Source organism: Dermacentor variabilis, chromosome 3 (genome assembly GCF_050947875.1).
Source record: "Dermacentor variabilis isolate Ectoservices chromosome 3, ASM5094787v1, whole genome shotgun sequence".
NCBI lineage: Eukaryota > Metazoa > Arthropoda > Arachnida > Ixodida > Ixodidae > Dermacentor > Dermacentor variabilis.
This window is the reverse complement of record NC_134570.1, coordinates 26,331,137-26,343,226: the sequence shown is the minus strand read 5'-3', so window position 1 is coordinate 26,343,226 and position 12,090 is coordinate 26,331,137. Positions and strand designations below refer to the sequence as shown.

At 45.3% G+C, this 12,090-nt stretch overlaps 1 protein-coding gene across 2 annotated transcripts in view; it reads right to left on the bottom strand.

Moving 5' to 3' along the window:
* The window catches only part of pelo (pelota mRNA surveillance and ribosome rescue factor), a 28,138-nt gene extending 24,529 nt beyond the window's left edge, over positions 1 to 3,609 (bottom strand). For both annotated transcript variants that reach the window (XM_075684587.1, XM_075684586.1), the window contains exons 1-2: positions 3,443 to 3,609; positions 1,877 to 1,969 (exon numbers count right to left, since the gene is read on the bottom strand). In XM_075684587.1, the coding sequence (XP_075540702.1) occupies positions 1,877 to 1,969; positions 3,443 to 3,483 (134 nt within the window). In that variant the 5' untranslated portion in view covers positions 3,484 to 3,609. The remainder of the gene's footprint in view (positions 1 to 1,876; positions 1,970 to 3,442) is intronic.
* Positions 3,610 to 12,090: the final 8,481 nt, after the last annotated feature.

The window sequence follows — 12,090 nt, the reverse complement described above, 5'->3', positions numbered from 1 at the left end:
TGATTGGTGCTTTGCTGACTCGAATAATGCCGCACCGTAACAGCTACCAATAGCTCAATATGAAGCGAAGTCTGTCAAAGCATCTGACCAGAACTAGCCAGGAGTGAGCGCGGGCTGGCAAGCACGCGTGTGGTCTGGCCTTAAGTTGTGCGTGGTTCGATGCTAGTTGAGCGTTCAAAATTAAGTCTAAATTAACGAGACCCGACAGTTACGATACTAATAAGCAGGGTGGCTAATTAATCCCTACGCGGGCCGGCCGCATCCGTGCGTGAGCAGACAACAGTCAGGTTTTTCTGGAAGTACGTAATTTTTATCGAAATTCGAAAGCATATTTTTGCTTATTTCAGCCTGCTTATTAAACTTCATCAATAAATATACACAGTAACAGTAGGAAAAAGTGCACTAATCCAAACACCCTTCTTGATTAACATTAGTGATTGATCAATAGCAGTCTCATATGGAAATCCGCTAAATTATAAAATAAAGCATCCAGAAAAGAGTGAGGAGCAGGCTTCTGTTGAAAAGAAAACAATTGAGAAAAAGTTGACTTTGCGTTCCGCTTGTGAGCTCCACATGCACACATTACTGCAAAACTTGGCTGAGATGCTCAGAGCAGTGTATGCTACCCATGGAATATGTTTTTTCACCAAGCCCGACGGGAGGTTCAGGACCCCTTTAAGGAGCAGTTGAACAACGCTTGACATTTTGAACACATTTTAAATAAACACACATATTGTGTATAAAATGCCACGACAGACACCCTTCATGATCACAGCAGCATTATGCACAGTGCATAAGCCGCAACTTCAAGAAACAACCCATGCCCCTCTGCAACTGTAGCTATTGCTGCAGAGCCTGGAGTTGGTGAGACAAGTAATGTGACAAGCATGAGAGAGTGCTCGTTGATAGGGCAGCAAAAGTGCAAAACACTACAGCAGCCAAGCAGGGGGGGTATTCCGTAAGAGTCTACCTAGTGGACTGTCCCTTTCGGCCGATGCCGATTGGCTAGGGCCACTTGTTTCCTCCTCTCTCGTACAGCTGCATCCAATCATCAGCGACCAAAATGGACAGTCCACAAGGTGGACTCTTACAGAATACCCCCCAGTCATTCATTAAACACCTGTAACTCCGCTTTATGGCATCAGTTACTCATGACTGTACATTTATTACAATGTGGTACACAGCTGCCACTATATAATTTGCCAGCTCAGAGTGGTTTGGGGCTTTTTAAGAAATGTAAACATTTTAAAGCCATGGCAAAATGCACCGATTTCACTATGTGCCCAGCATTTCTCCTTCAATCTGTTGCCTGCTTCACACGCCACATACATGCCCCAGGCCAAGTCTCTGCCATAGGTGGCACTGTTCCCTACAGTCCTACTGGCATCTTACAATGTACACATGGAAGCTATTGCAAGAGTGGTGGATACAAGGCCAGAGGCTTCATTGACTTGTTTAGAGTCCCATAGCTACACCTGATCTATGAGTAATGCTGTAATCTGGACTTCAGGCCTGGGGAGGTTTTGTGTAAGAGTCCACCTAGTGGACTGTAGATTTTGGCCGCTACTGATTGGCCAGGACCACTCGTCTCCTCCTCTCTCGTACAGCTGCATCCAATCGGCAGAGGCTGAAATGGACAGTCCACTAGGTGGACTCTTACGGAATGCCCCCTCTGGTTCAACCACTTCGGGTTCTTTCATCATCATCAGCTTACCTTACTTTAATGTGCACCAAATGCTACGATACAATAGTGCTTTTGATTTTCGCGATCACTAGCTTCTGATACTTCCCTGCAAACCATGAATGGCTTTTTCTGGCATGCGTGCACTAATTGTAGAAACAAGGGCTAAGTGCATGATCACAGTCCTCAACAAACCTGATTGTGGAAGCCTTGAGGCTGTCACCCTCGGACATCAAGTTATAGGCGTGCCACATGTCCTCGGCTTCTTCGGGAATGAGTGTGACATTCCTGAAATCGTATAATCATGGCATTAATGAAGGTAAACACATCTGCAACGACAAATTCTCAAGTTTCCAGCTATCGATCAAATGCCGTATGATTATTAAGCTTTTCTCCTGTGTAGTTTAGCAGAATGCGTTGTTGGGCAAGTTGGTTCATTGTATTTGGAAAGATTGGATGCGCTTTGTAGACGATCGCATATGGATATGAGTCCCTAGCATGTTCGCTAAGAAGTAGGACAACAACATATACACTGAAGAGTGGAGTAGCTAACTTGGACCGCATGTATGATCACCAGAGCCACATGACAGGGTGCAAAGTGGGCAATAAATGACTGGACGTAGCAGGAAGGTGGGAAACAAAGAAGGAAAGCAACAAAGTTTTAAGTGTTTACATTATTTTCAGTAAAAAAATATGAAGGAGGAGTGTTGTGGATGTGGTGTGTTGCTAGCTATAGGCACACGTCAAAAACTGCTTGCAACTGCTCTGCCGAAGTGCCACTTATCAAGTGACGTAAAGCCTAGAGTCCCTCAAAACACATACGAGGGAGACTCATGGTGAAGACAGATTTGAACAGGGGTGCACCATTCACTGTGTGCCAATAATAGTTTCAGCTATTATGACAAACAGAAAGAATTGCCCTTAGACTTGTGGAATTAGTACCATGGAGGAGAAAGTCTAACAGATTCATACGTCGTAACATGAGGTGACTGTTTTTTATAGGAATTTCACCACATCAGCCATTCATTACTAGAATAAAATATTCACGGGTGCTCCGATTGCTTTTTTAGACCATATTCTTAGGCGCAATGGACTGTCTGCCGTATAACTTGAAAAAGTATGAGACCATTTAACCAGGTTAACTAAGTCACGTTACTTAGATCATTTAAATTAGACTACAGAATTGCATCGGATGCTCAGTTCTAGAACGAAGTGATTTAGAACGTTCGAATATCTCCAAACACAAGCAAATATTTTCTCTTTATTGGCAACAAGAGCATTGCGAGCATGGCACTGCGATCAAATGATCAGCCTGTCAGGTGATACATTTATGGATGCGGATAACAAGCTGGTTTTACCGACGAAATGAACATAGTAAAGCGTTGCTTGTAAAAATTGCCATGTGCCAGCGGGCACTCACAAATTGCACCATCCTTGAACACTCATATACATACGCGTCTTCATACAAAAAATGAGTTGGCAATTAAATTCTGATGGACGGCTCGGTAGATTCGACCAACGAATACGGGGGTGCTCTTGGTTCAAATTTGCATGTCCGATCAAGCTCCGCACCACGCTAGCAGCTTTCCACAAGCTGGCCATATATCAATTAACAGATGAAAATAAAACAGACAGCTATGTGTAAGACCATTAGATACAATTTATCGTTTGACAGTGCTCATTGCGGTAACTCAAATCCCGGCTGCCACGACTCCGGCGATGTTACTTGTCCATCCAATGGCCTTTTTTGGAATTGCTTACCCACTGCCGTCCTTTTCGAAGAACTTATGAACAAGCTTCATTGTTGGAGCTTTGAAGCCTTCGTCAGTTTATAAATAAATGGTTGAATCTGATGAATGGGAAATAGATAAAATCAGAACTGAAATTCAGATGCTTTCCAAGCTCACCGACATCCATGATTCTGCTCCACGTAGCCGCCCCGTGGGAAACATCAGCAACGTTGAAATAGTTTTATTAATGTGCAAGCTGTTACTGGTAGGAAATAAAATATTTTTAGGGTGTACTGGTGCACTCAGGAAACATATTTAGCACAAATGTTTAGATGTTAACATGTGATATTTTTTTTTGTCTGAAAGCGGGAAATTTGAATTCATCTGAGAGAAAGGAGGCGGGGCGCATCTGTACATCTTCATGCTTACTCGAAAATTGTTTTGCGATGCACGAATTGTTGAAAGAAGCACGCCCTGGTGTAAAAGTGTCAAAGGCAAATGTAACACCAGAATGGGAAGGTGGGGGGGAGGGAATAGGGAAAAGGGCCATCATCAACAAGGGGAGTGAACGAGTGTGGGCGTTAAACGAGTCAACAAGCTAGCGACATTCCTGTTCGCCCGGTCATTCCTTCACCTCGCAGTTCACACTTTCCCTCATCGCCCGCCCTCGCAGTTTGCGCTTTCGCCCCGTGACGCGTAGTCCCGGTTGAAATCGCGCATACCGCGTTGGTGTAATCGTGTATTCGGCATTTAACGAGTGACTAACTCTTGGCCTAATAGCCTAGGTAGTGTTAGGCAGGCCAGAGGTACAATTGTAGTAAAAGATGCGTTGAAACAGGCGGAGAGAAAACTGTAGTATTTTGATCCAAACAATATTTCGCGCCCATGATACGACTACTGCGAAAGCAATTGCTAGCTCTAGCTTGGTTATCTGTTTGAGCAGGCGCTATGTTAAGCAGCGCTTTCGGAATCGCTAAACAAGCTCATACCGGTTCTAAATGTCATATCACATTAATCATTTTGGACCCTAGTTGACGGTTTTAACCTTTTCTTACCTTTTGTTGTAGTCTTACGCCAAGCAAGAGGCAAAGGAGATGGTCGCAAGATATTCAAGCACACACGTTTGTAACCTATTTATATTACGTCATTGTCTCTTGTCTGGCACTAAGCGATAAATCTGCCACTGCATGAAAAAAAAAAAAAGAAGGAAAAACATTGGTGCGGTGGTAACCTTATACTCATGCATTTGCAATTCGAAGGCTCGACAAGATGCTGTTGTTTATTCTGTTCGTGCATTCTTCATAAGAGGCTTGAGATTGGCAGAACAAATACAAAGCTCATCGCTACTTCGCTGGGCTGCATGGTTCGCACCCATCAAAGATGCCAAACACTATAGGAACGACCGAACAGAAAAGAACGTCGTTCGTAAGTACGTTTATTTAGAGAAGACAGGCACGCTTTTTAAGGTAGGTGCTGGCGCGCCAAGGCACACTTTCGCCAACATCAGATCAGATAGCAATGGAAGTTAAATTGCCGACATGCATGCTTATTCTAAATACTCGAAGAAATGATGTTGATTGCTGTTATAGGGCTCACAAGCGTATCACTGACGTTCTTTCCTGTCTGGTCGTTTCTTCATATGGTTTGGCGTCATTACTTTACGTCACATTAACTACGAAGCTCAAGGCCTTCATATCAGAAGCGTGAGCACGAAAAAAAAAAAAAACACGCCTTCAGCACGCAGCTGCACTGTCGATGTGTCCATGAACATTATTAAATGTTGTTTGCAGTTGGAGGGGAGTAAATACTGTATGCGATAAAAGGAAGAAGAAAGAAAAGCAGACTCCTTGCATTTGGAGCGCGTTGGCAATGAAAATAGAGCAGATTGAGCTTTCACAACATATAAACAAGCACTATTTTGTCCGTACACTGTACAGCTTTCGTAGCTCATCCGTATCTCGCATAATTGTTATCATGTCATGTACTCCACAAAAAGTGATTTCGGTTGTTTGGATCAACAGTGCAGCCAAAACGAAACAAACACCCCATATACACAAATTTGCCGACCGCAACGCAAGCACGCTTCCATTCACGGCAGTAAAAATTAACCGCCCAAGATCCTTCGAATCGAGTGATGCGAAATCCATTAGACGTAAGGCAACCCCATTCTTCAGACTTCGTAGAAGAGCGCTACCCAAGAGAAACATTGGCGATGACACTAGCGGCAGCGGAACCTGTTTCGAAAGAAACCTAACACATTGCCGTCCGCAGCGCAGTACAAGCAAGTGTCATGGCGCCGACGCAACTAAAAAAAAAAAGAAACTATGGGGACATTTAAGCAATTCTTATGATGTGTAAATGCGAGAGCATTACTTGTCGCTGAGCGTGTCGCTGTTGCGTCGAAATGTTGCTGAGTTTAGTGCTGCTGAGTAAATGTTTCCGAGTGTAATGTTGCTGCTCATCAGGGTGGAACGACGCAAGACGACAAACTGGCCATATTGCGATCTCTCAGCTGACTTTTATTTAGGGAGTTCTCATTAAAGCAGTGTTTCACGCACAGTGCGTTGAGCGTTCTCTGTCAGTAACACGACTTTCCAGCACGATGAAGCGACTTTACCGAGTGATGACAGTACTTATCCGAATGGCACCATGGTGTTGACACTGGAGAGAGAGAGAGAGAGAGAGAGAGAGAGAGAGAGAGAGAGAAGTCACAAAGGAAAGGCAGGGAGGTTAACCAGGCTCAGCCTGGTAGGCAGCCCTGCACTGGGGAAGAGAAAGGGGATTTAAAGAGAAGAGGGGAGAGAAGTTCACAGTTTGCACAGTTACACAGACAAGTGTTCATCCCTGAGTTAGTCACAGGCGGTCATACAGGCTAGTGCACTTAAAAAATGCAGCAGCGCCTTTGTAGCCTTGCACATAGCAGACGCACGAGGCCACGGGCCCAAGATCTTCTTGTCTGTAACGGGCCTGTCATCTAAGTGTCCCAAAGCTGTCCGAAGGGCACTCCTCTCATCTTCGTATATGGGGCAGTCACATAAGAGGTGTTTGGTGGTTTCCTCAACACTACATGTGCTGCAATTCGCACTGTCCGCCATTTCGATTCGGAATGAGTATGCGTTTGTAAAAGAAACTCTTACTTGCAAGCGGCACAGTAATGCTTCTTCCCTCCGGGGAAAGCCCAGTAAAAGTTTTAATTTCCTGTGTGGGTCCATGGCATATAGGCGCCGGTTGGTAAACTCCAGTGCATTTTCTTAGAGTTATATATGGGCCAGACCGCTGAGGCGCCCCGCTGCATCCGTTTTCGACAATGGTATCGAGGTTCTTTCACATTCTCAATGTGCCTCCCGGGCAGCTTTGTCGACACATTCATTGCCACGGATGTTGCAGTGCCCAGGTAGCCACTGAAATACAATGTCGTGGCTTATATATGTCCACCACTTCATGGTAACGTAACCGTATCTCTGCTACCGGTAAATCGTTGGTCTGCAGCGCAGAGCTGATAAGAGTGACTGCAGAGATGCCTTTGAGTCATATCTATAGCTTATCTATTTTGTGACTGTTGGTGCACATAAAGCACTGTGCTACGGAGGGCGGTAAGTTCAGACCCTGTAGACGTTGTTACATGGATGACCTTCAACTTCTTGCAGAATAATGTCGACGGAATAACTACCGCACCAGTAGAGCTGGGTAGAGTCGAACAGCCATTTGTATAAATCTGGTTCGTAGGCGAACTCGTAGGCGTCGTCGTCCATGGGTCCCGGCGACGGCGTCTGCAGGACCAAGTTGGTCGACAGCATGACCTTGTGATCGGTGTAGTATGTCGATGCCTATCTTACTTGGTGCACAGTGCGTGGAGTGTTCTCGAACGCCAAGTCGATTCCGGTGCCTCGCGAAGTGGTGATTGCATCTATTGGAGAAGCAAGTCTTAACTTGAGATCGGCACGCATCGCGCCGATGAACCTTGATGCTGAACGTGCGGCCTGATTGAAGTCTCCTACGACGAGCATGGACGTGCCGCAGCGTAGAACCGAAGACTGACTCGTGTACGCGTACGCTGCCGCGTCCGTTTGACTTGGCTGCACGCATACGCACACAACCACGAGTCCCGCTTCGACGAACTGCACCGCGCACATCCCTCCGTCTGCGCCGAAGCAGTCTCCGAGCTGGGCAGGTCGTAGTTGACGTCCTGGCTTGACGTGTGTGTGGCGGCGCCGGCGGCGACGTGGTCGGGTCGCTGAGCGCGTAAAAATACGCCGAGAGCACAAGAAACCAAGCTAGAGAGAGAGTGAGAAGAAAGAAAGGAAGACGGGTCGCCGCACGGGCGAACGCTCACATGCGCAGCCGGCCTCATTCGCTTCAGTGGCGTGCCTGGCGCACAGTGCATATTGAATTGGGAGCAGAAAGTAAAGAAGCGCTATTGAAAGCAGTGGGAAAAGCTTTAAACGATATACGGATACCAGACAGTTGGCGACAAAGTAGAATGGATTTAATTTTTGAAGGTAAGGGGGAGAAAGAATTAATAGACCATTGACCATTACGTCTGTAATATACAGGTTAGCAATGCAGGCAATTAAATTAAAGCTGTAAACATGGGCAAAGAATAATGACATTTTGGGAGAACTTCAGAATGGCTTCAGAATAGGTAGGCGTCTCGATGATAACTTATTTGTCCTTACTCTGTGTATTGAAATATCAAGAGTAGAAAGGAGACCGTTATATGTGACCTTTTTAGACATTACTCGAGCGCATGACAACGCAGACCGCAACATTTTGTGGGATATTCTGGAAGGGCAAGGCTTAGGCGATTATTGTCTACAGTTTTTGGAGAGATTTACCTAGGAAATACCATTCGTGTTGAATGGGAAGGGATGACGAGCGAGAAGAAAGTTGATATCAACAAGGGACTGAAGCAGGGGTGCCCTTTATCCCCCCTGCTGGTTATGATGTACATGGTGAGGATGTAAAAGGCGCTAGAAGGAAGTAATATAAGATTTAATCTCTCATGCAAACAGACGGGTACAGTAGTAGAGCAGCAGCTTCCAGGTTTGTTTTAATGCGGACGACATTGTGTTGCTAGCTAACAAGAGAAGTGATATGCAATGTCTGGCTAATATCTGTGGACAGGAAGGCTGGAATTTAGGTCCAAATTTTAGCGTTAGAAATCCGGTGTTTTGGAATTCAATGAAAACAGTGAAGACAGTGTCAATACATGGCAAGGAAATACCCCGCGTGAAAGAATATAAATACTTTGGTATATGGATAAACGGAGGTAATAGTTATATGGAAAGACAGGAAAAAACAATAACAGTAAAAGGGGAAGAGAAATGCGCCCATCATGAAACACAGAGCGCTATGGGGATACAATAGGTACGAGGTGCTCCGGGGTATGTGGAAAGATGTAATGGTTCCAGTACTTACATTTGGAAAAGCGGCTGTTTGCTTGAAATATAAGGTACAATCAGGACTCGATGGCAACCAAAGGTCGGTGGGACGCCTCGTATTGAGCGCTCACGGGAAGAATACAAATGAAGCTGTGCAGGGTGGTATGGGCTGGACAAGTTTTGAAGTGAGGGAAGCTCACAAAATTAATTCTGAACAACGACTGAGGAATATGGAAGAAAGTAAATGGGCGGGAGAAGTGTTCAGGTATCTGTACAGGAAAAACATTGATTCACAGTGGAGGAAAATAACTAGGAAGCTTACCAGCAAGTATGCGGCCTGTAGGGTGGGCAACACAGCAACAAAGAAGGTCAAGCGGAAAGTCAGAGATGCTGAAATAATCTCATGGGTGGCGGCAATGCAAAAGAAGCTGGCCATGAGTAACTACTTAAGAGGAAAAAATGAAATCAGGAAGCAAACAATTTATGATAACTCAAAGGGAAGCTCATTACTTTCCGAAGCGAGATCGGGATGCCTTAGAGCACGCAATTGTAAAGCGAGATATAAGAAGGAAGAAGAAGCATGTGCTTGCTGCGGTAAAGCTACGGAAACGCTGGAGCATGTTTTATTAGAATGTGAAGACGTCTGCCCAACAGTCGATTTAGGCACCACTGGCCTCCTTGAAGTACTTAGGTTTTCAGCGAGAGCAGTGGAAAATTAAACATGTCCTCAATAGAGATTAGTAAGAGGCGATCGGAAGATTGGTGGAAGAAAAGTAGGGAAACGACAGAAAGCGGAGACGTACAAAAGCAAAGTTCGCAATAGGGAATCAGTAGATTTGGTTGTGGGAGTTCATCATAGGTAGTTTTTCTTTTTTAACACGGGTAAGACATTAGGCAATATATTAGCAAAATTATGACGGCGAAAGCCACCGCGCCGTCCTAAGGGGGACGGTCAACATCCATCCAACCATCCATCCATCCATGCATGCATGCATACGGCACATACCTTGCATCTGGCTACAGTGTACTAATACACACAGTACACTATAATTACTGCAATTACTATAACACTGCAGTTCATGCGTACGCAAAATTTTTAGTTTTAGCTGGAAATAATAAAAAGTAAAACGTTGTCGTTTAACTTTTTAGGTTGGATGCTTGGGCGAGGTGGTCGATTCATAACGGCGGTGTTTGCGTAGTACACGAATGTAGGAAAGGAAGGAAAGGGATGAGTAAAGAGCGCTAACTTCCATGTAACTGATATTTATTGATCAGTTGATCCGCAAATAAAGATCAGTTGGAAGTCAGCGCTCTTTACTCGTCTCTGTCCGCCCTTTCCTACACTCGTGCACTACGCAAACACCGCCGTTTAACTTCATTGCACATTCTTTTTTTTCCGATGTACGCGTAAGCTAACGGCTGGCATCAATACTAGCGTGACGTATTTCCTGTTGCCAGTTTTCGCCGAGTGTCCGCTCCCGTTGAATTTCTTTCTCTGTGGCCACAGTTATCCCACAAGGGTTCAGTGGATATATATATATATATATATATATATATATATATATATATATATATATATATATATATATATATATATATATATATATATATCACGCAGTTCTGGGGCACTTAAACTTCAGCTGAACCAGTTAGCATGCCATGATAAGAACGCATTCACATAGACTTCTTGTTGAATACATTAGTCGGCGAGCAGCGTAAGGCAGCCATAAGTTCAAGGACAGACTACATAGACAGCCTGTAGATTTCGCGAGAAAACAGCTATAGACATTCCGTAGAATATGCAAATTTTTGATGAGGTCCGTACACTGTCGGTTGTATCATTCCCAGAACGCAACGCTTGTTGGCGCGTGACGAGGAAAATGCTTTCGGGGGACCTTTTAATAGTTCTTCCCTCCAACTCGTGCAACTGTTTTGTTCCCTAGACCAAGCGTTTCCTCCATGAAAAGTTGCGATCACAGTGAGCAATCTTGTCAGTGACCACAGCTGCGGTGCATGCCCTCGGTACAGTGTACCCTCAGGGCCTGCGTTTTCAAGCGGCATGGCTGTATATAACTCAGCTGGCGCACATCCTTTCTGCAGCCTTCTGTCGAGATCGAGCATTGCCGCGCAGATGCACAGCGCACCAGTACCGCATTCTCCTCTTCGTTGATTTCATTTTAAAGCGAAACTTTCTTTGTCTCTTCCTTCGACTTTCCCACTGCTGCTGAAGCTGCTGTCTGGCACACCGCGTAGGGATGGTTCAGAGGGTTTGTATACATGTCAGGAGCGCGGAAAAGAGTAAAGGCGACGCGAGAAACTCGTTTGGACCTTTGCATCGCGTCGAATGTGCGCAATGCCCTCTGGAGCTCCCTGGGCGTTGCCGCATTGCAGAAATTGCAGCGCTTACCTTTTTACTAACGTGCAAGCCCAGAGGGAAGAGAGGAGGGGGGAGAGGAGGCATAGAATGGGTAGAAGGGACGCAGTCACGAGACGGGTATTGGTAAAAGGTGACGTGAGAAGGCAAGGAAACGCTTCTACTATATAGACACGATGGAAGTTGCTGGCAAACGGTATAAATTTAAGTTCGAAGGACGGTACAGTATCTGAAAAATATACACCATGCAAATTTGTTAACGGAACAACTTACGCAGGTCGTGCAGAAGCAGAGCAGCATTAAAGAGCAACGTAGCGTCTAGGCCACACTACGGAAGCGGTCACACGTCAAATCAACATTTCTGTGCGCGCCGCGGTAGCTTTGCGGCTATGGCATTGCACGAAGTAGCGGGTTTGATCCCGGCCACGGCAGCCACATTTCGACGTGGGCGAAGAAAAAAAAAAAGCTCGTGCACTTACATTTAGAGACATTACAGTACACCACGGTGCTCAATGAATGTGGATCCCGCCTCTATGGCGTGCTTCATAATCCGATTGTGGTTTTGGCACGTACAGCCCCATAATTTAATTAAAGTTTAATACTTCTGCCCCGATGCGATGTGTCACATGAGGCAATGACAATGCTCAACCCTCTCAGAGGTTATGAAGTATGGCGCACAACGCATCAAGCAAACACGTCTGCCTTTGTGTTCTGCCTACTACGCAGACAAGCAGCAGTGGTGCACGCCAGGTCGCGCTTAACATCAACTCACCATTCTCGTGTTGGACTAAAAGTTGAAGAAATTAAACATGCGCCGTCAACTTCGCCGCTAATTATCAGCGATCAGCTCGAACAGCATAGAAAGCTTCATTCACATCAATTCCCGCAGTGAGTGGGATCTGCATATATACAGCTGTTATTCTT